General features: G+C 36.5%; 1 protein-coding gene across 2 annotated transcripts in view; it reads right to left on the minus strand.

Annotated features, from left to right (window-relative positions):
- Nucleotides 1-21,151, minus strand: part of KCNJ3 (potassium inwardly rectifying channel subfamily J member 3) — a 140,092-nt gene that overhangs the window by 109,980 nt on the left and 8,961 nt on the right. For both annotated transcript variants that reach the window (XM_039335412.1, XM_039335411.1), the window contains one exon: nt 19,128-19,344. In XM_039335412.1, coding sequence (XP_039191346.1) covers nt 19,128-19,344 — 217 coding nt within the window. The remainder of the gene's footprint in view (nt 1-19,127; nt 19,345-21,151) is intronic.

The following is a 21,151-nucleotide window of genomic DNA, read 5'->3' on the forward strand; positions in this document are numbered from 1 at the left end:
ACAACAATTAATCAGTGGAACAACCTGCCTCCAGAAGTGGTGAATGCTCCAAAACTGGAAGTTTTTAAGAAGAGACTGGACAGCCATTTGTCCAAAATGGTATAGAGTTTCCTGCCTGAGCAGGGGGTTGGACTAGATAACCTCCAAGGTCCCTTCCAACTATTATTATTATTATGGATCATCGCACAGTCAGCCAGATGTTCAGACTGGATTTGGCATTTTGTCTACCTATCGAGTCCTTACCCAGGACCTGGGATAGGCAGATGTGGATGTTTTATGGTATTACAGATATCGTCGCAGGATGGAAGCAGTTCCTAGTAAGGCCGCCTTTTGCAATTGACTAATAGCGAATTTGTCAATGCCAATGGTGTTCAAGTGGTGCTCCAGTTGTTTTGGGATTGCAACCAAGGAGCCTATTACTATTGGTATTACCCTTGCTTGCTTTTGCCACAGTCTTTCTAATATTATTATTGATAATCGCACAGTCAGCCAGATGTTCAGACTGGATTTGGCATTTTGTCTACCTATCGAGTCCTTACCCAGGACCTGGGATAGGCAGATGTGGATGTTTGATGGTATTACAGATATCGTCGCAGGATGGAAACAGTTCCTAGTAAGGCCACCTTTTGCAATTGACTAATAGCGAATTTGTCAATGCCAATGGTGTTCAAGTGGTGCTCCAGTTGTTTTGGCATTGCACCCAAGGAGCCTATGACTATTGGTACTACCCTTGCTTGCTTTTGCCACAGTCTTTCTATTTCTATTTGTACGTCTTTGTATTTTGTTATCTTCTCCAGTTCTTTCTCTTCTATTCTGCTATCTCCAGGCACTGCCACATCCACTATCCAGACTTTTTTGTCTTTCTTATCGACACTTGTTAAGTCTGGGTGTTATGTTGCAGGTGCTTGTCTGTTTGAATTCTGAAGTCCCAGAGCAGTTTAATTTTATCATTTTCTATGACTTTCTCTATTTTATGATCCCACCAGTTTTTGCTTACAGGCAAATGATATTTTTTGCAGATCTTCCAATGCACCATTGTTGCTACTTTGTCATGCCGCTGCTTGTAATCAGTCTGTGCAATCTTCTTGCAACAGCTTACCAAGTGGTCCACTGTTTCTTCAGCTTCTTTGCATAGGCGGCACTTACTGTCTGTTGCTGTCTTCTCAATTTTGACTTTGTATGCATTTGTCCTTAAGGCTTGGTCTTGTGCAGCCAGAATTAGTCCCTCGGTCTCTTTCTTCAATTTTCCTGCTCTTAGCCATTGCCAGGTTTTATTATTATCTGCTTTCCCAGCTATTTTTTTCATGTATTGGCCATGTAGTGCTTTGTCTTCCCATGCCTCTATTCTGTTCTTCATTTGGTCTTTCTTGTAGGCCAGTTTGGTCTCTCCAGTAGTTAGTAAGCCTTCCTGATATACTAATTTCAGTGCATCTTCATCATTGTTCTTCAGATATTCTTCCAAAGCCATTTTTTCTTCTTCAACCATCTGATGTACTTGTAGCATTCCACGCCCACCTATTTGCCTTGGTAGATAAAGTCTATCAATGTCACTGCGTGGATGAAGGGCATGATTCATTGTCATTATTTTTCTGGTCTGCCTATCCATTGCTTTTAGTTCTGCTTGAGTCCAGTCCACTATTCCAGCTGTGTACCTAATGACTGGGATTGCCCAGGTGTTGATTGCCTTTATGGTATTTCCTCCATTGAGTTTGGATTTTAAGATCTTCTTCACTCTCTTGATGTATTCACCTCTAATCTTTTTCTTGACTTCAGTGTGCTTGATGTTGTCAGCTTGAAGGATACCCAAGTATTTGTAGTACTCTTCCTCATCCAGACTCTTAATGTTATTTTCGTGGGGCATCTTGATTCCTTCAGTTTTCATTATTTTTCCTTGTTTGATAGTAAGTGTGGCACATTTGTCCAAGCCAAACTCCATTACAATATCTTGGCTATATATACGGACAGTGTTGAGCAGCGATTCTATTTCAGATGATGTTTTTCCATACAGCTTCAGATCATCCATGTAAAGGAGGTGGGATAGTCTGGCAGATGTTTTTGATGTTTGATAGCCATGTCCTGAGTTATTCAGTATTGTTGACAGAGGAAACAGTGCAATAACAAATAGTAATGGTGATAATGAATCTCCTTGAAATATTCCTCTCTTGATATTAACCTCTCCCAGCCTCTCACCATTGATCTGCAACTGTGTCTTCCATTGTGCCATCGATCTTTGCACAAATTTTCTGATGTTTCTACTGACTCCTGTTATTTCTAGGCACTTTATTATCCAATCATGTGGCAGAGAGTCAAATGCCTTTTTGTAGTCAATCCATGCCACATTCAGGTTGGTCTTCCTTCTCTTGCAGTTTTCCAAGATCATTTTGTCTATTAGGAGTTGATCTTTTGTTCCTCTGCTATTGGGGCGGTTTCCTTTCTGCTCAGGTGGAACGAGATTGTTTTCAACTAGATGCTGTTGTACTGCATCAGCTACTACACCAGTTAGTAATTTGAAAGTTGTTGGTAAGCAGGTAATTGGCCTGTAGTTACCTGGTGTTGCCCCTTTTGCTGGATTTTTCATTATTAGGTAGGTTTTCCCAGTTGTTAGCCACTTTTCAATTTCTCCTCCTTGTAGTATATTGTTGAACTGTTTGGCAATGAGTGGGTGTATAACAGTTAGATGTTTCAACCAAAACCCATGCAGTTCATCTTCACCTGGTGCTGACCATTTTTTGATTTTCTATTATTATTATTATTATTATTATTATTATTATTATGGATCATCGCACAGTCAGCCAGATGTTCAGACTGGATTTGGCATTTTGTCTACCTATCGAGTCCTTACCCAGGACCTGGGATAGGCAGATGTGGATGTTTGATGGTATTACAGATATCGTCGCAGGATGGAAGCAGTTGTTGTTGTTGTTGTTGTTGTTGTTGTTATTATTATTATTATTATTATTATTTCCTGACTTTTCCTTATCCCTACTTATCAATACAGTTACTATCAGAAAAAAAATGTTTCAAGTTGCTCAGCAATTGTTATTGGTAATTTAGGCAAAAAGATGATCAAGCAAAGATAGTTTTGTAGTATTTTTCTATGACATTTATAAAAATGGATATTTAAAAATAATCCTGAAAAATCTTTGTGGTCTTCTGCAATATTAAGTTAGTTTTTTTCTATTTTTCTTGGTATGGTTGCATATCAATCAGGATTTTGTGTTTCTGTAATTGCAATATAATTCTCCATGCAATTTCAAATTAATCAGCATTACAATCTCAATAATATCCATGAAGACACCTGGTATTATTCTTAAAATGAAGGATGCAAATTATAATCAAAAATCATTGAAATAGCATATCCAGAACTATAAATCACCCTTTTATAATTTGTGTCAGTAAAGAACTGGACAATCAGAAAGAATGAAATACACAGAGACATTCATGAGGTCAAAAACAAAGGTAATCCTCCTCCTCCTCTTCCTCACAATATAGTACAAGTCTCTGGTAACACTTCAAATCTCCATCTATTTTTCTACATGTAAGTCTTGAAAAACAATCCTTTGTATGTTCTATCTATTTTATGATCTCCTAAAAGAAATAAAAGTTAAGATAAAAACTTTTGAAAGAGGTTTCATTAAATCAATAACTTATTTAGTCAGCAAACTTCACAATCTCTTTTGCATTAAGCTGACAAGAATTTGTTACTGAAGAGGGTGGAAATCTTCTTTTAATATGTGCTTTCAAACACAGTTCGCTTGAGCTGACCTATAATTAAACAAGTTTTAAACTATAATTGTTTCAGACATATGTAAACCTAATAAAAGATACTACTTCAGTTATCACCCTGCCAACAAAAGTGCGTATAGTCCAGGCCATGGTTTTCCCAGTTGCAATGTATGGCTGTGAAAGTTGGACCATAAGAAAGGCTGAGCGCCAAAGAATTGAGGCCTTTGAACTATGGTGCTGGAGAAGACTTTTGCAAGTCCCCTGGACTGCAAGGCGATCAAACCGGTCAGTCCCTAGAGGAGATCAACCCTGACTGCTCTTTAGAAGGCCAGATCCTGAAGTTGAAACTCAAATACTTTGGCCACCTAATAAGAAGGAAGGACTCACTGGAGAAGGGCCTAATGCTGGGAAAGATTGAGGGCAATAGAAGAAGGGGACGACAGAGAATGAGATGGCTGGATGGAGTCACTGAAGCAGTAGGTGTGAAATTAAATGGACTCCAGAAGATGGTAGAGGACAGAAAGACCTGGAGGAACGTTGTCCATGGGGTCGCGATGGGTCGGACACGACTTCGCAATTAACAACAACAGCTTCAGTTATACAACATAATATTGATTTGAACTCAGTGGCATCTGGTTAAAAATCAAGATGGCCTTTAGAGCAGTGCAATTGGAGTCTTCCTCTTTTGTACGTGTGTCAACATCACAAATATGTTGAAAGGGGGAGAGGTTTGATTATGCTGCTGTGACTGCAATCTGATTTTTCCCCAGATCAATCCCAAAGGCAGTCTTTGATTTAATTGATTTAGCAATTGGGACTGGAATTTCAGTTGTAAATCATAACTGTCATAAGTCAAGGCACCATGTGACAGAACCCAATTTTACAACTGTTTTATGGTGGTCTTTAAATAAATCATACAGTGGTAAGTACAAATCGCAGGGTTGTTAGGCAAATCATGCAGTCATAAGTTCAAGTCCATTCTCCTGAATGGGCATGTTTTTTTGCTGGAAATCATTTCCAAGTGAAACAAGCAAAAAAAATGTTAAAAGCTGGCAAAAAGCATTGCATCACATAATTGCAGGATACTGCAATTGGTCATATATGCGAGCCAGTTGCCAAGTGGGAGGGAGGCATACAACAGTTTACAACAGCTTGAAATGTTTTACAGGCCATAAAGCACCTCTTCCAAGGCTGTTTGTAACGCCAAACAATCATTAAATGACCAGTTGTAAGGCGAGGACTACCTATGTGTGAACTATGCATACATAAGAGCTAAGATGGTCCTTGTACTAATAGTTTCAAAGCCAGTTTTCAATTCCAAATATAATTTTAATATTTTCATTACAAGAGGGAAGTTTTAAAATTAATTGTCTGCACTAACTAGAAAAATGTTTCTAAATATGGGTATCATAGCTATTGCATAGGAACGTTAACAACTTTTTCACTAGTACTTAAATAAATTCCAGCCTCTAAAATTAGAAAAATCAACATTCTGAAAAAATTTTGACATATTTTCTGACATGATGTTTTTGTGATATAAATTTTATGAAAGTCCATCCGGATGCAATGTTGTGATTTGGGCCACAAATTATCCATAGCCAAGTACACTGAAGAAAGCAATGAAAAATTAGAAAGCAATGAAAAATTCTTATGACAGAAATCTGTTTAAGAGTGTTTACATTTTATTCTGGCATTGTGTTTTGTTTTACTGCACAACACCTAAAAAACATTCCCTTTTAATCGAAGTAGATTTTGCTTAAAAATAGATCTTTGGGTAAGGAGGCAGTGGTAGAGTATAAGAACACACCTTTCTGCTTGTACATCAGTATGCTGCATCTATTCAAAACATGATTGAATGGTCCATTTCAAATTCTTGAAACATGAAATAATTTCTTCAGTGAAACTTTTCAAATTGAAATATACAGGCAACCTTACTTTAATCCACTGCTTTGATTAAACATTTAAAAACAAGTTTTAGTATCTTCAACTGAGGCAGTGAAACAAAATATCTAGTAATTTATATCCTACTGTGTGTGCTAATAAGAATTCCAGTGTTAGTAATTAAATAAAACAAGGCTTGATATTCTTATGATTTCCAACAGTGATCCATTGATCCTGAGGTCAACGTCAAAATTTGGGATATCTTTTGGGGGATTTGGTTTGCACATTTTCTCAGGTTCTGAAAAGTTAAAGGTTCAGAATAAATGTTAAGCTTCATAATGTCAGGTGTGAAGAGTCAGGAACATACACTAAGTTAAGATTTATTGCTTAGGATATATATAAGAATCTACTCAACTAGCAGCACTAAAAACGCACTAGATAAGCGCCAACAGAATTCAAGAGAGACTGGATTGCTTATGGCCGTGGTGGCACGCAGAGGTGGCACGCAGAGCCCTCTCTGTAAGCATGCGCACTGTCACCCCAGTCTTAGGCCTTCAACTGGGTTTTATAAAACCTTTTTGCTTTAGGCCTCCGCCGCCATGTGCAAAAAAAAAAAAGGTTCAATCAGTCAATTTCAACTTCTCACGGGAAAAAAAAGATCTTGCAAAGTTGGAATTGATTGATTGAACTTTTTAGTCCCACCTAGTCTGCCGTTACCACCGCAGCCATGCCCACCCAATGGGCCACACCCACCCAATTGGTCACACCCATCCAATGGGTCATGCCCACCCAGCACCCGATGATACATAAGTGGGTTTTGCGTTGCAGTTTGGGCACTCGGTCTCTAAAAGGTTCACCATCACTGGCTTATGGGAACGTAATGATTCCAGCCTGATTCCTCTCTTGACTCCGCCCCCAGGCTCTGCCTCTTCTTCTGCTACATCTACAAGATTAACATTCCTACTTTGAACTTTTCCATTTTTAAAAACAGCAACAAAAACCTAAACAGTCAAAAATCAATACCAATTTTTCCACAGAATAATCTGACATGCTCCAGGATTTCAAATAAGAACTGAAGTCTTACTTATAAAACCAGCCCCTTCTATTCAAAATCACTGTCTAGCTCATCTAGGTATGTGGAATTTAAAAGATAAATATATTTAAAAGTAAGTTTTATTAGTTAAAACTTTCATTTTTATGTTTCAGTCAGGTTTTATGTATCTGTAGAAAATTGCATAGAATTAAGACGGTTGTTGGGATTCAGGGTGCCCTTTAATACTGTAAATCAGTCTAAAGCAGGGGTGTCAAACTCGCAATGTCACATGATGTGTCGCGACATATCACGACTTTTTTCCCATTACCAGCAATGGGGTGCGTGTGGTTTTGCCATTACATCCCTGGTCTAAAGAGACCCTGAAGATGGAGGGGAGGGGAGGGAGGGGGGTAAAGAGTAGTGTACAAGGGAAGATGGGATGATGGCCAGACTATGGCACCAGCCTCAGGGTTAGGATTTTGGTGATCATCTGGTTGCCAATTAATTACAAATGTAATTAATTATTTATATCTGTTTCTATTTCCTATATATAGGTAGATTTGCTTAGCAACTGCCATGCTTAACAATTGTGTGAAGCTATAATGGTACAAAAAAACAAAAACCTTTATGACCAGTCCTTGCATTTAGAAGCTCCCCAAACATTTAGGAGCTTCCCAATCAACTTCTAACAAACAGAGTTAATGGAAAAGCTAGCAGTAAAAACACAAGTCATGGTCACATGATATCTTGTTAAATGACCACAGTTAGTTCCTTAATGACATCATAAGACTGTCATGGTCACGTGATACTTCGCTTAATGACCACATCACTTAACAATGGAGCTGCTGATCCCAATTGTGTTTGCTAAGCAAAAACTATCTGCAATCTTTTTTTAATCTATTCTTTCAGTCAGTTGGCTGGGGGCCCAGTGGTAACTATTTTAGGGTATTTTAATAAATAAACTTCATTTTGAATCACCATTGCTTTGGTTCATATTATTGTGGATTGCTTTTTTTCAATAAAAAGTGGAAAATTCAGGATTATCCGTTCTTCTATATTTAACAGTCAACTTTGTGCATTTAGATTCTCCTTGCATTATTTCCATTAACCTTTCCTAATCACAGCATGGCAAGGTACAACAAGCCCTTTGTAGTTCTTCTTAAGCATCTTTTACTAATTAGGTATTAAATTAAAACACTTAAAGCAACTCTAATACCCACTTTAGATATTTGGGAAATCACTCTTTTAGGCTGCACATTTCTTGCTACATTGGGTAGAATGACATTAATACACTTTATATGGCACCATCTGTTAAGCTAATGCTTTCTGCAACTACAATACATTTCTTCTTTATTTTGGCAGGTCTAAATAGCAGGTTATATTTTGTCACCTCTTAGTTTTATTTTACAGGGTGAGGGTAAGGGCCATGGAGTAACTACGAATTGTTCTCCCCAGAGGTTAAGTATTGCTTATCAATGTACTACTAATTAAGAAAAACAACTAGGGGCAGAAATATAAAGCATCATTATATCTAGTTTATCCTGAAAAAAATATCATGACTATTAGTTTGTTTTTATGATCAGTCTTAAAATTCAGTTTTATTCAATGACAAACCCAATCCCGAATATTCGTTATTAACAGAAATATAGTAATCCTTTCTTATTTTGAAAATGTGAACTTCTGTTCAAACATAAATATATTTTATTCTTTGTGCATCTTGTTTCGTTAACACTGTTTAACCATCATACAAGTTAATCAGCAAATAAATATAGAAGTTGCTGTTAGAATAACCAGGTGAAATCATATACTTATTATAAGCCTTTATTTTAATTCCTTTCCTCTATAAAGAATACTAAATTAATGGTAAAAGATATAGCAAGCAAACGTAGCACTGACAATAAAGATACTGAAGTGATGGATCTATCTTTTAGGATACATTTATTTAGCCTTTTAGATGCAGCTATCTATAATAAAGGACCAAGCAATCAAGAAATAAGCTGTAGACTAGCACTTGGCAAGATTTAATGAAAGGCCTGAAAAATGTAGAAGTATCAATATCTATAAAGATCAGAATCATGCAGGCAGTGATTCTTCCTGAGATTCTCTATGGAATCAAAAGATGGTCTTTAAAGAATAGAAGGAGTACACTGTTGGAGAAGTCTCCTGAGAATACTATGGACAGTCAAGAAAGCAAACAAATGGAACACAGGACAAATCATGCAGAGTTCTCACTCAAAGCAAATATGAGCTCAGTCAATTTATCATATTTGGAAATATAATGAAAATTATCATATTCTGGATACTTTGTGAAAAGTCCATAATATCATGCAAGGTAGAAGGAAAGAGGAGAAAAAAATGAACAGCAGCAAGGAATATGGACTTAGTTACAATAGTCATGGAAACCACACTAGAAGGGCCAGGTTGGGGGTAGGTTGTGTTGTTGTTGTCCCCAATTCGGGTCTGAGCCGGTGCTGAGGCCGATGAAGAACACCAGACACAGGCAGGTTTTATTTTCTTTTATTAAAGCGCTCCAAGAAAAAGGACCTTGGCCAAAATGCCAAATAAGCTCGAACCACAGAATTAAGACAGCTTTACACATTTTCACTAAAGCACAAGGTGGGATATAAACATTTCAATAATGATCTAACAATTATTCTATTGGTCTCTAGCCATCCCTATTCCTATGCCTTGGCCAATGAATGCTTCAGGAATTATCTAATACACATCCTATTTGCTCCAAGCCATCTCTATTCCTAACTTTTAGCTGAGCTTTTATCAGCTTTCTTACCACCCAGAATTGTTACAAACTTTTACACATGCACATTTCCTGTGAATAAGCATTCTTTGTTCTTGCCGAACAAACTCCTCAATTACAGGCTTCTCGGTCTCCTTTCAAGGGTATGCCATAACCTGGCTTTATTTTGGCATCCAGCCCATCAGTTGTTTTAAAAAAAGGTCTACCTATGCTGTTGATAAAACTGAAACTGACTTGATAGCATTTTGTCAATTAATCAATGCTCAATCAATAAATTACATACCCAGTTTAAGAAGGAAGGAAGGAAGGAAGGAAGGAAGGAAGGAAGGAAGGAAGGAAGGAAGGAAGGAAGGAAGGAAGGAAGGAAGGAAGGAAGGAAGGAAGGAAAGTTGCCTGCTCCATTAGCAGTGTTTCCTGGTTGGGCCTTACCCTGGAATTGGGAAGGAGCCCTGGAGCAGATTTCTGGGAAATGCAACTCCCAGTAGGGGAAGTAAAATCAGAATGCTAGGGAATAGGATGCCAGATTAAAGCAGATGAAGGAAGAAAGAACAGAGAGGGAGCAAGAAGAACAATATAGTTATGAGGAAAAGAGCCTGGATTTCTTTGAAAAGAAAGAGAGATGGCCACCCCAAGAAAGAGCAACCACGATATCTCAGCCTAGAGACTGTATCCAAGCAGCCACAAGAGGTAGATTCCATAGGCCTCTCCCTGGGCCTACCGAAGACAGGTTTATGAGGATTGGTGAGGAGCCAATGAAAAGGATTTAGCTTGAACAACATTATTCAGCATAAGATTTAATGTTTTATATGATTGTGTTGCTTAATTTGATTTTTACCTTAATGGCCACTATTTTTAATTAAGATCTATAAATCCCTCCAAGGTGCCTTGATATGCCTGGGTCGGGTTGGGCTGGGCACTGGAAAGGGATAGAAGGACCTGATTGTTAGCGGCCCTTTCAGGTGAAGAAGGAAGGAAGGAAGGAAGGAAGGAGGAAGGGAGGGAGGGAGGGAGGGAGGGAAGGAAGGAAGGAAGGAAGGAAGGAAGGAAGGAAGGAAGGAAGGAAGGAAGGAAGGAAGGAAGGAAGGAAGGTTGCTACTATACTTGAAAACATTACGTATGTATATATAGCATTAGTGTATGTGTCCCAAAGGTGCTTTTTCACACGGCAACTGGACTTCAAAAAAAAAAAAAAAAAAGTTCAGTTGCTTTGTGAAAAAGCACCTTTGGGACAACCATGACCTGGATGACTGAGAATCTCTATAGACATATTAGTGTATGTCAGTGTTTCCCAAACTTGACAATTTTAAGGCATGAGGACTTCAACTCCCAGAATTCCACAGCCAGCAACGCTGGCTGTGGAATTCTGGGAGTTGAAGTCCACATGCCTTAAAATTGTCAAGTTTGGGAAACACTGGTGTATGTGATATCCATCCATCTCCTGCCTGAATAAGCATTCCACTTAGAAAGACAACTTGTATTTAATCAAAATGATTGTGCGTGATATCTCCAAAAGAGCACATGCCAAATAAATTGTGGCAGCAGAGACCAGTATGGCATTCCCTATAAGGATAGTGTGTATATTTTCAGTACTTCCAGATGGCCTCTGTTCTGTGGTTGCCCATGAGTAGGCAGAGTAGGCACACTGAATAGAACTGAACACATTTCAAGGCAAGGAATTATCTACCAAATACACATCATGTCAGCTTTTGCTTACTACAGCCAATATCAGTTTTTCAACAATCTGGAAAGCAAGGGAAATATTAAAAACTGCCATTTTATGAGATAAGGGAGGGTTAAGGTATTTGTCTTTAAGCTTTTCCTATTTAGTATAATGTATAGAAAATATGCCAATTCTGTTTTTGCTCCTTGACTTTTCCATAACTGGATATAGACTCTTTCCCAACCAAACATAAAGCCTGTGATATGCAAGAGATAAGGCTTATCCAAGAGAAAATTATCTGCAATAAACCAATTGGTTTTTTTTTGTTTTGTTTTTTCATTGAGACTAGCTCATTAAAACGCCCTATTCTTGATACCATATTCTTTGTCAGGAAGGATAACTGAACTTATTTTGAAAAAAAAATGTTATTGCTTAACAATAATAATGCTTTAAGAAACATTCCACAAATGTGTTTCTTGTAGATTTCTTTTTTGAGGTTCCTTAAATTCTCATAAGCAGTAGTTCATCAGTGTTTTTACACAATAGTGCTGCAATTTTACACTGACATTAATTTCATAAATAAAGAGATGACCTCCTCTAACAATGCCACATGAGAGCCGTTGATCATTTCAAGTTATAACTATTTGGGAATTCTACTATTCCTAGATTAAAGCTTTATACATTAATTTTCATTTAACATTATTTTAAAACTAAGATAGTAATATTTTGAAAAAAATATTTAGGAAAGTCATCACTATGCATCAGAATAATACTGAATTTTTATGAAAATAGCAGCACTAAATGGATAACCTACATACATCTATCTATGTAGTAAAAAACTCCAAAATGAAATAAAATAAACCTGAAACCTCTATACGAAACCATTGTGGGACAATCAAGATATTTTCATTAAAAGAAATCTATTAACAGCTTTTCTTAAACAAACTCAGAATGCAAATGTCCTATTTTAATGTTTTTAGATACTTCTTGTGAATAAGAATTGTATCCATTGCTAGTATATCAATCCTATAAAAATGCACAAAGTTAAGCAAAATATTTTTTAAAAGGGCATATTATTGATTCATTTGTTTGCTGGGCACAATAAATTTCACTTTTTTGTTTTTTTATTATTAGTTCTATAGCTTTTACTTATATAAACTCTCAAGATGGTTTACAACATTTAAAACTGAAATACAGGTTTAAAAATGCAATTAAAATAAGTAAAATTAAATCTCAACCAATAACTAAAAGCATGCTAAAAGAGTCATGCCTTTACCACTTTTCAAAATACAGAAAAATGAGGAACAAGCACAATATCTGGGAGAGCCTTCCATAGCCTTCCATAGTCCTTTTCTGGTCCTTTTCTGTGAATGAAATAAACAAGCTTCTATAGTTTATGTAGTGTGGATGTGGATGTGATATTTTTTTAAAAAAGAAGACTTGACTTCTGATTTTAAATGCAATTCAGTGCCTCAGTCTCTAGAAGGAGGAAAGGAAAGATGCGAGAATCTTGCTCATACGTTTTAGTGAGAAGCCTATTGTGCAAAATTTGCTCTATGGCAGTGTTTCTCAACCTTGACAATTTTAAGGCATGTGGACTTCAACTCCCAGAATTCCACAGCCAGCAATGCTGGCTGTGGAATGCTGGGAGTTGAAGTCCACATGCCTTAAAATTGTCAAGGTTGAGAAACACTGCTCTATGGCAAGTGTGTCCAATCCATAGCCCGCAGGTTGCATGTCTCCCTGGAGAGCTAGTAACGCAGCCCCTTTTAACATTATTATGTGGTATTTTGCAATATTTATATATATTAACTATATTATATAGTTTATATGAGGCCAAAGAGAATTCTTCTTCACTTAATGAGGCCCAGGAAAGCCAAAAGATTGGACTCCCATGCGCTAAAGCAGACATGTCAAACTCATGACATCATGTGGGCATGGCTTCCAGATGACACGTCATGGGGTGGGCGTGACTTCCAGATGACGCATCCGGCCCACAGGCCGGCAGTTTGACACCCCTGCTCTAAAGACTCTATCTCAGGACATGTAGCCAGATAGAGGATATCCATTTAATGGTGATAGACTTTTTAAAGATAAGAGGTAAGGTAAGGTAAGGTAAATGACAATTAATTATTGTCATTTTTTATTAATGACAATTAATTATTGTCATTTTTTATTAGGAGCACACATTAAAAATGAAATTTTGTTGCCTGTTAAATGTTAAACACTATATCTGTTCTATTGACTTTGACATATTAGCTATAGGAAATACTTCAGATAAAGACTATAATAAGAACCAGTCCCATTATAAGAACAGCCAATATGTATGAAGAAATACTTTGGGAAGTTCTTCACAAATGAAAGAGATGAGGCATTTTTATTCATTACCTATTGATCCATTGTTTGCAAAGTTAACGCACTGCAATAGTTTATGAACAGAACAGAAACTCATAATAAGTTCTACTCAAAATAACTCTACTATGAGGCCACTTGAAACAGCTTTTTGTTATACTATATTAGTTAATCATAACTGATGCATTGAATTCCATATTGGAATACTCAAAAAAGACATTGAGAATAAAACAGAGGCATTAAGTTTATATGGATGTGGAGCTGGGCTAAACCTTGTCAAACAGCTGTTTCACTTTTCTTTTCCAGATATATAAATAACAATTTACTTACTTAATCATTAGAAATGTATATAAAAAAGAGTCAATTTGGTGTAGTGATGAAGGCGCTAGCCTAGAAACCAGGAGAGGGTGAGTTCTAATCAAAGTTCTAATCACGTATGACTTTGGGTGACTTTGAGACAGTCGCTCTCTTTCAGTCCAACTCACTTCAAAGGGTTGCTATTGTGGACAAAATAAGAGGAGGAAGGAGTACAGTGTATGTCTGCTGCTTTGAGTTATTTATAAAAATAATAACGATAGGATTTTTTTTAAAAAAATGGAAAACATGTTTTGTTTTAAGCTTGGAATAAAGCAACTCCACTCAAAATATTCTGCAGGAACAGAACTGAAAATATTTTGAATATTCAATTGCAGAAAAATTTAAAATGATTGCACAGTTCCAGCAACTGTGGAATTAGCTACTGCACCTTTATTATTGCACCCCCAGAATCACATAAATACATGACATTACACAATGAGTGCTAATTCCCATTATTTTTAATTTTTAAAACATTTTCGAAAAGATTAAAAATAAAGGCTCATACAAAACAATAGGAACGTAACCCTGCTTTTACTTATTGGGGGGGGGAACCTATTTAGAATTTGTCATCTAAATCTCTTCCACTTCTTAATAAAGAGAACAAAGGGACATCTTTTCAATTTAGACAAGAACAGCTGCTGCCTTCAACATGCCTTTCAGTTAGCACATCTCCTGCTTGAGGTATAGTGACGCTATGCAAAAAGGTAAGACAGTTTAGTCATGTATACTACTTTTCTCCTTCATGTGCATGGACTTTGGTTCTTTATTAAACTTTAGTAGCGTATTTCCCTTTCTTATACTTTAGGGAATGCTGTTACTGTCTAGTTAGTAATTTTTATTACCGTCACAGATCAGTATTGTGTTGCTGTCTAAAATGTTTTTTTTTTTAATTTTTTAAGTTTAAAATGTCCTTGTCTAACTGATCACCTGGAAAAGGGAAGGTAAAATGGTCCTGCCTCGGAACACCATCTTACTAAAGACCTTTGTCAGCGCTAACTGAATGGCAAATGTCAGCACACCTTGCTAATTAACAATGTGATGTTAACAAACATAATTAATTGTATGTGAGCCTCACAGGGGTGCCAAACTGCCGGCCCGCAAGCCAGATGCATCATGCCAAAACAGCGCCTAACCCATTGCCGGCAATGGGGGAAAAGTCACGATATGTCGCGACACGTCACGTGACATCGCGAGTTTGATACCCGTACTCTTCTAAATCATTCTCAGAGAATAAATCTCAATGTAGATTGAAATCTCTGAAAGGTATTGCATACTCAATAATTCCAGAGACCCGTCTACTGTCATATTTGGGTGTTCTTGACCAAGAATAGATTATTTATTCCATATTGCACCTATAATGTTTAATTTTCCAATACTCAATAAATCTTTCTAGCCCTTATCATAATAATGGATTCACTGATTCTGAATTTTAAATAAAGATTTATACAAGAGGTTTTCTTAGTTCTGAATTTTTTTTTTAATAAAATAGTCCTTGGCCATTTTTTCTGAAGGCACTGACATCCTGCTTACTTAGCAAAATTAAGCAATTGATTTGGCATAGTTCTTTTTTACCCCAGGTACAAGATACAAGCACAGAAAAAGATATTGTGATTTCTTTGCTGAAATGCTGGAAAAATGGGGAAGGACCTGGGGGATTCTTAATTGCAGACAACTTTAAAATAGCAGTCAGAATTTGCATGGATTGTATACAACATCTCAAAGACCAGCAAAGCAACCCAAACCAGACATATTTTTTACATTTTGAAAGGCATCCTAAAATACCACTCTATAAGCCAGAAGCACTTTTAAAATGCACTTTGAGCTAAGATTTTCACAACTTCATCAACAGTAGAGCATACACATATCTGCATATCTGTCTGCAAAATTAAGCAAAACACAATCCACATGCAATGCACTCATCGACCTACACGAGCTATTAACTTTCCCATAATAATTTTTTTAAAAACAGCAGTAGCCTACTAGGCAAGCTAGTAGGCATGCAGTAACAAATAACCTTCTTTTGTCTTAACCTCTTCTTTCCTCTATACATTCCACTCCCATACCACGCCATCCAAATTAAACTAATAACAGCATAATCATAATTGGTCTCTGCTGCTGTGCTGGCTATGGTGGAAACAGTTTGAAAAAGCGGGGGGGGGGGGAGGACGCAACTAAGCATAAGCTATGAAACCAAAATCCAATCCAATGCTCAAAATAATTGGAATTCTCAAATGACATTGAATCAGCTAAATTTTGTTTCAGGCTCAGTATAAGACAAAATATACATTTTGTTTCATTCAGAAACACCTTGCACATGCTTATTTCATGATTTAAAAACGCTTGCACTTGATTAAAAAAGCAATTATCTTCCTATCCCATTTTATATTCTTCAGAAATGGTGCTTATTTACATGTCCAACCATCTTAAACTTAAACTGTGAGTGGCTCACAACCAAAGAAAAAAAGAATACGTACAAACAATGAAATAAAAGCAGTAAAGCAATAATTTCTGAGTTAGAAGTCAACAATATTTTAAGTGTGCCACAATTTCCATATTTGCTTTAGAAAAGGCAAGAAAAAGCTACGTTACACGTACACAAGTCAATGTATGACTGCTTGTGTCTCACATATGCTGTGTCTCATGACATGCCTATTTAGACAACTGAACTGAAATAACTTCAATATACACTGTAATTTAGAGTGGATTTCTGAGCTCTGCCATGCAAACAGAATGCTTCTTGAAATCATATGCTATATTCCTAGGACAAATCCTGAACCATTCCCAACAAGCCCAACAGATCTTTCTCAGAACAGATTAAGGCTCTTGTTCCCAGCAGATCCTTTAATGTTTTGTCTGACAAAGCATTAGACAGATGTGATTTCTTGGCTTTACTTTTTTCTTTCATAGCAAATATTGTCTCCCATCACAGCTAACTCTCCTTGCAGTATTACCTGTTATCGAATAATATCAGAGAGGCATTTATGACAGCACTAAGGAAATAACTGGTAATCTTTGGCTTGATATTAAGAACCATGTTTGGCAGAAATCAGAGGATAGTATAGAGAATAAGATGATCTTGATGAAGATAGGCCATATCTGTTACCAAAGCAATGATAAGAACACACCTTAGGCCTAAAATAAGCAAAAGGGAAGAAGGCAATAAACAATCAGACCTACAAGATTCTGTTACTGTAGTCACTCTCAATAAAAATAGTCCTGCCCTTCTTGTGGTATTGGTTCTTGCTCAGATTTACTTGGTGGGGCTGACAGATAAGTGGTAAACAGCACTATCTAAGCAGAATTTCTATTCGTTTGAGAATCATATATTAATCCTAAAACATCACTATAATTCAGTCATGGCATCCAAGTTAACTTGGATGCAAGATATTTTACTGACAAAATATTCATTAAAAATATCACAGCTGGCCACTGAAGTTCTCAGTTTTGATTCAGGAGAAGAGAGATCTGAATTGGTTCAGATCTTCATTTTCAACAGCTCCACTGGGGGAAATATGTGAATGCAATACACGTAGAAAGAAATGCTTCTTTGGTATGTGACTCACGAAAGCTTTCAGATAAGGTCTATGTTATGTCTCAAAGAATTAAAGTCCACTTTTTCTCTATATGTACTTCAGCTATTTTAAATGGCTTCGTACTTCAATTCCCGTAATTATTTCATGAGGCCAATCTGAAGCAGAGGATGCTCAACAGTGATCAAATTTATAGCTGTTCTAGTCTCTACTGATGACAGAGTTATAACAGAATTCAGTTTATTATGTCCTTTCATATTGATGTAATCACCAGTGGATCCAACTATAAAACTTTCCAGGATGATTTAGAAGCCTGCAACAGCCAATAACCTGTCTGAGATGGTCACTATAATGGGGCCATTTTTCAGGAAATGGTTAGTGACAAGAAAATCTCAGAGTAAGAATGTGGGGGATATAGACTTGTAACTGCTAGTAAAGTCTGATTGTGAGAATAAAAGGTAAGCAATCCACTGCATGGAGGCAACACATAAAGGGTGCTAGATTTGTAGAAATAAAAGTGGATAAATGTTATTCCTCTGAGTAACTGTTATGCACCTTAATGAGTCTAAACTGTTTGTAATTAGTAGTGTTCCTAAAGTACAACAAAGATTAATTCCTAACTGATCTGTTCAAATGCCTATGAAGCTAATGTCTTGGGGAACCAAATAATGTTACATTCAATGTTTACACCTTTATTGGGGAGGAGTGCTCAGCTTACACATAAGGAGGTGTTCTGCTTTGGCATTAATATGCTAGTTTTTGTACTATTGTTAACTACCTAAAGTTATTCACTTAAGATGAGCAGCCACGTAAATATTCTAAATGAGTAAGTAAAACAAATCAACCACACTAAACAGTTCTAATGTTCTCACAATGCTGATATTCTCACACATGGGGGGGGGGAGATAGAGGTACTGTCAAAGTGAAGATATTCTGTTTATTCTGCCAACATAAACATAACAATGCAAGAAAAAATAGGGCAAGTGTATGGCAGAACCTAGGAGTGCTGAGAGGGATTATCAGGAATTAGAAGATAAATAGGTGTTCTTAAGGCAGAGCAAAATATTTATCAAGTTGTAGAAATGCTCATGTATGACCATTTTAATAAACATTGAGAACATCTAAAATATTGACTAGGACACTCTTTTGTTCTATGCATTGCTGAAACAGGGAAGATACTAGTTAAAGCTTGCATATAATTCAGAGGTTTTGTGTGCCTCTTTGGGGACTAGGGGAGAAGGGAGACAAGACAAAGGCAAACATTTCAGAAAAATGATCTCACTACAAATATCAGCTGAATTCATTTCCAACCAGGTATTTTTTAATGAAATGGTTTTTCTTCAGTTTAGTGATATATATTATAGAATTGCATGCTTTCCTCCTCAGCTTTATTGGTAAGTTATTATTGTTCAAGAAAGAACTCTCAAACAAGAAATTCCACACACCTAGTTTCATAATGTCTGTAGGATTTTGGCAGACATACAAATCTCACCTGCATATAATGTGAGTCAACTTAAATGTATCTGTCATTTCTTAATGTATGTTAGTATCAAAAAGATTATAAGGTACAACAGCAATTCAAGATATTTGGGAGAAATACAACCTAGAACAATTCAAACAATGTTTCAACAGCAGCACCCATTGTTTCTTAAATGTTTCAGACACAGATTCTCTTAAACATTTTCCAAATGTTCAATATTACTACTGACTGTATTTACTGCATCCATAAGTGACTTTCATAGATTTTTATTAATTAACATTACTTTTTTGGTGTGTGTGGCAGAAACAAAATACAAACGCATGTTTCATTATCTCTGAAATCACTGTACTTACCAGTTGTTTCCACAATGCCCTCTAGGATGACAACAATCTCAAACTGTTCAGTTTGCATGCTTCGCTGAGAAAGGTCATAGAAGGGGCTTTTTGAATCGATCATATGGCAGATTGTAAGTGGTGACACAAGAAAAAGTTGATCCGCCCCTGTGCTAAAACCTACATCCAGTTCAAGTTGATCGAGGGGCAGAAATTCACCTTCAGGAGTTTGTCGAGACTATAGCAAACATGAAGAAAGAAAGAAAAAGAAAGAAAGAGAAGTAATAAACTAGTATAGGTATTTTCAAGACAATACGACAATAGGTGATAGTCACACAGTACGTTTCATCATGAATCATCCAGATTAGGCACAAAGTTATTTTACAGAAAAAGGGAGGAAGGCAAAAGCTTTCAAGTTCTCCCAGTATCTTCCTACTATTAGAAGGTAATTTCTTTTTACATGAATACCAGCACTTTGTGCAAATGATATTCGTTTCTGGAGGTCTCAATAACATTTAGGAAAATTCAATTGTCTTCCAAAAGGAAACTCACACACAAAAATAATTATTTTACTCTTTACCTTATTAAATTTCCATTTGGGTCAAGTTATCTTCAGATCCTGAACAGCTGTGTCAATGAACTAATGTATTGTAATTTATTGTAGTCTACATGTATTATTTGTACCCCTTCCATCTCACTGTCACACAACTATTACTACTGCATGTAAATTTATTGTGAGCATTGACCAGGATTTTGATCCATACATTAATTTCTTAACTAACTGAAGCAGCTACATAGCCTTTAAATAGTAAATAAAATAACCATTAAGGAGTATATTGGCTTAAACCTGTGATTTGCTTTCTAGAGCCAGAATCTAGAGGCTTAAACTATCATTAGCATTTTTGTTTCCTGTTAAAATTAGCTTAAATACAAGAATGTTGCCCCTTTTACTACAGAGACTCACTCTTCACATATTCCCAACAAGAAAGTGTCTTGTAACAATAATAATGATACTCATAATAAAACAGAAGAAACTTATTTTAAAATGCTGTTTATTAAGATAGGCTGTTCTCATAAAAAGATTCTATGCTGTTGAAGGGCAAAGATTCCCTTCAGTAGCATGGAAAAGCAATGGATTTAAAATGTCACAGACAGAAGAGAGAACTGCCTGTACACACTTACAGAGGACAATCTAGTGATTGCACGGTTTAATCCTAGTTTGCAATAACAAAGTCAGGTGTTTTGGAGATTTCTGTCTAGGTCACAGGTGTCAAACTCACCAAATCATGTGATGTGTCGTGACATATCGCGACTCTTTTTGCATTGCCGGCAATGGAGTGGGCGTGGCTTCGGTATGATGCATCCGGCCTGCGAGCCAGCAGTTTGACACCCCTGGTAGGTTAAGCTAGCAGCCTAGTTAAGCCATGTAAAGTAATGTGACTTAGAGCTATGCCCTGGTCTGGGAATCTTGACAACTAGATCTTATCCACTGAGTAATAATACTAACCTCTCAACTCACATAAAGCAAGCTGTGAAAATGTGAAAGCTTACCATGACACAATGATTGCACATGTGGCCTAACAGATGAAGCTCTGTCAAAACAAGAGGAATTATTTGATCTCAGGAAAACAACCTAAGATTTTTGGAAATACAGCCTACAAGACTGCAAACTGTTTTTTTTTTTCCTATCTAAACCAGCCTGTGGGATAGGATCAATTTAAAAGCCTGAACTGCTAAGGAAACTAACTCAAAGATACAAGGCTTTTATGTGACAGTACAATGATTATTCATTAGGATAGATGGCATAAATATAGCAATAGAAGAATTTTATTCTGCTTGGCTAACTATATTCCCTTTGATTCCAGACTGATTCACAAGTTTCATGTTTTTCCTGATTTAGTGGCTGATATTAGGAACAAAAAAGCAGTCTTATGTGCCTTTAAAAATTTTAAAAAAGTATTAAGACTGAATGGATATGCATGTAAAATTGGATCCAAATACTGGACTAGTCTCAATATTATGCAAATAAATTTCTATAGTATCTT

Source organism: Crotalus tigris, unplaced genomic scaffold, assembly GCF_016545835.1.
Source record: "Crotalus tigris isolate CLP2741 ecotype Arizona unplaced genomic scaffold, ASM1654583v1 scf7180000017641.3106099, whole genome shotgun sequence".
Classification (NCBI taxonomy): domain Eukaryota; kingdom Metazoa; phylum Chordata; class Lepidosauria; order Squamata; family Viperidae; genus Crotalus; species Crotalus tigris.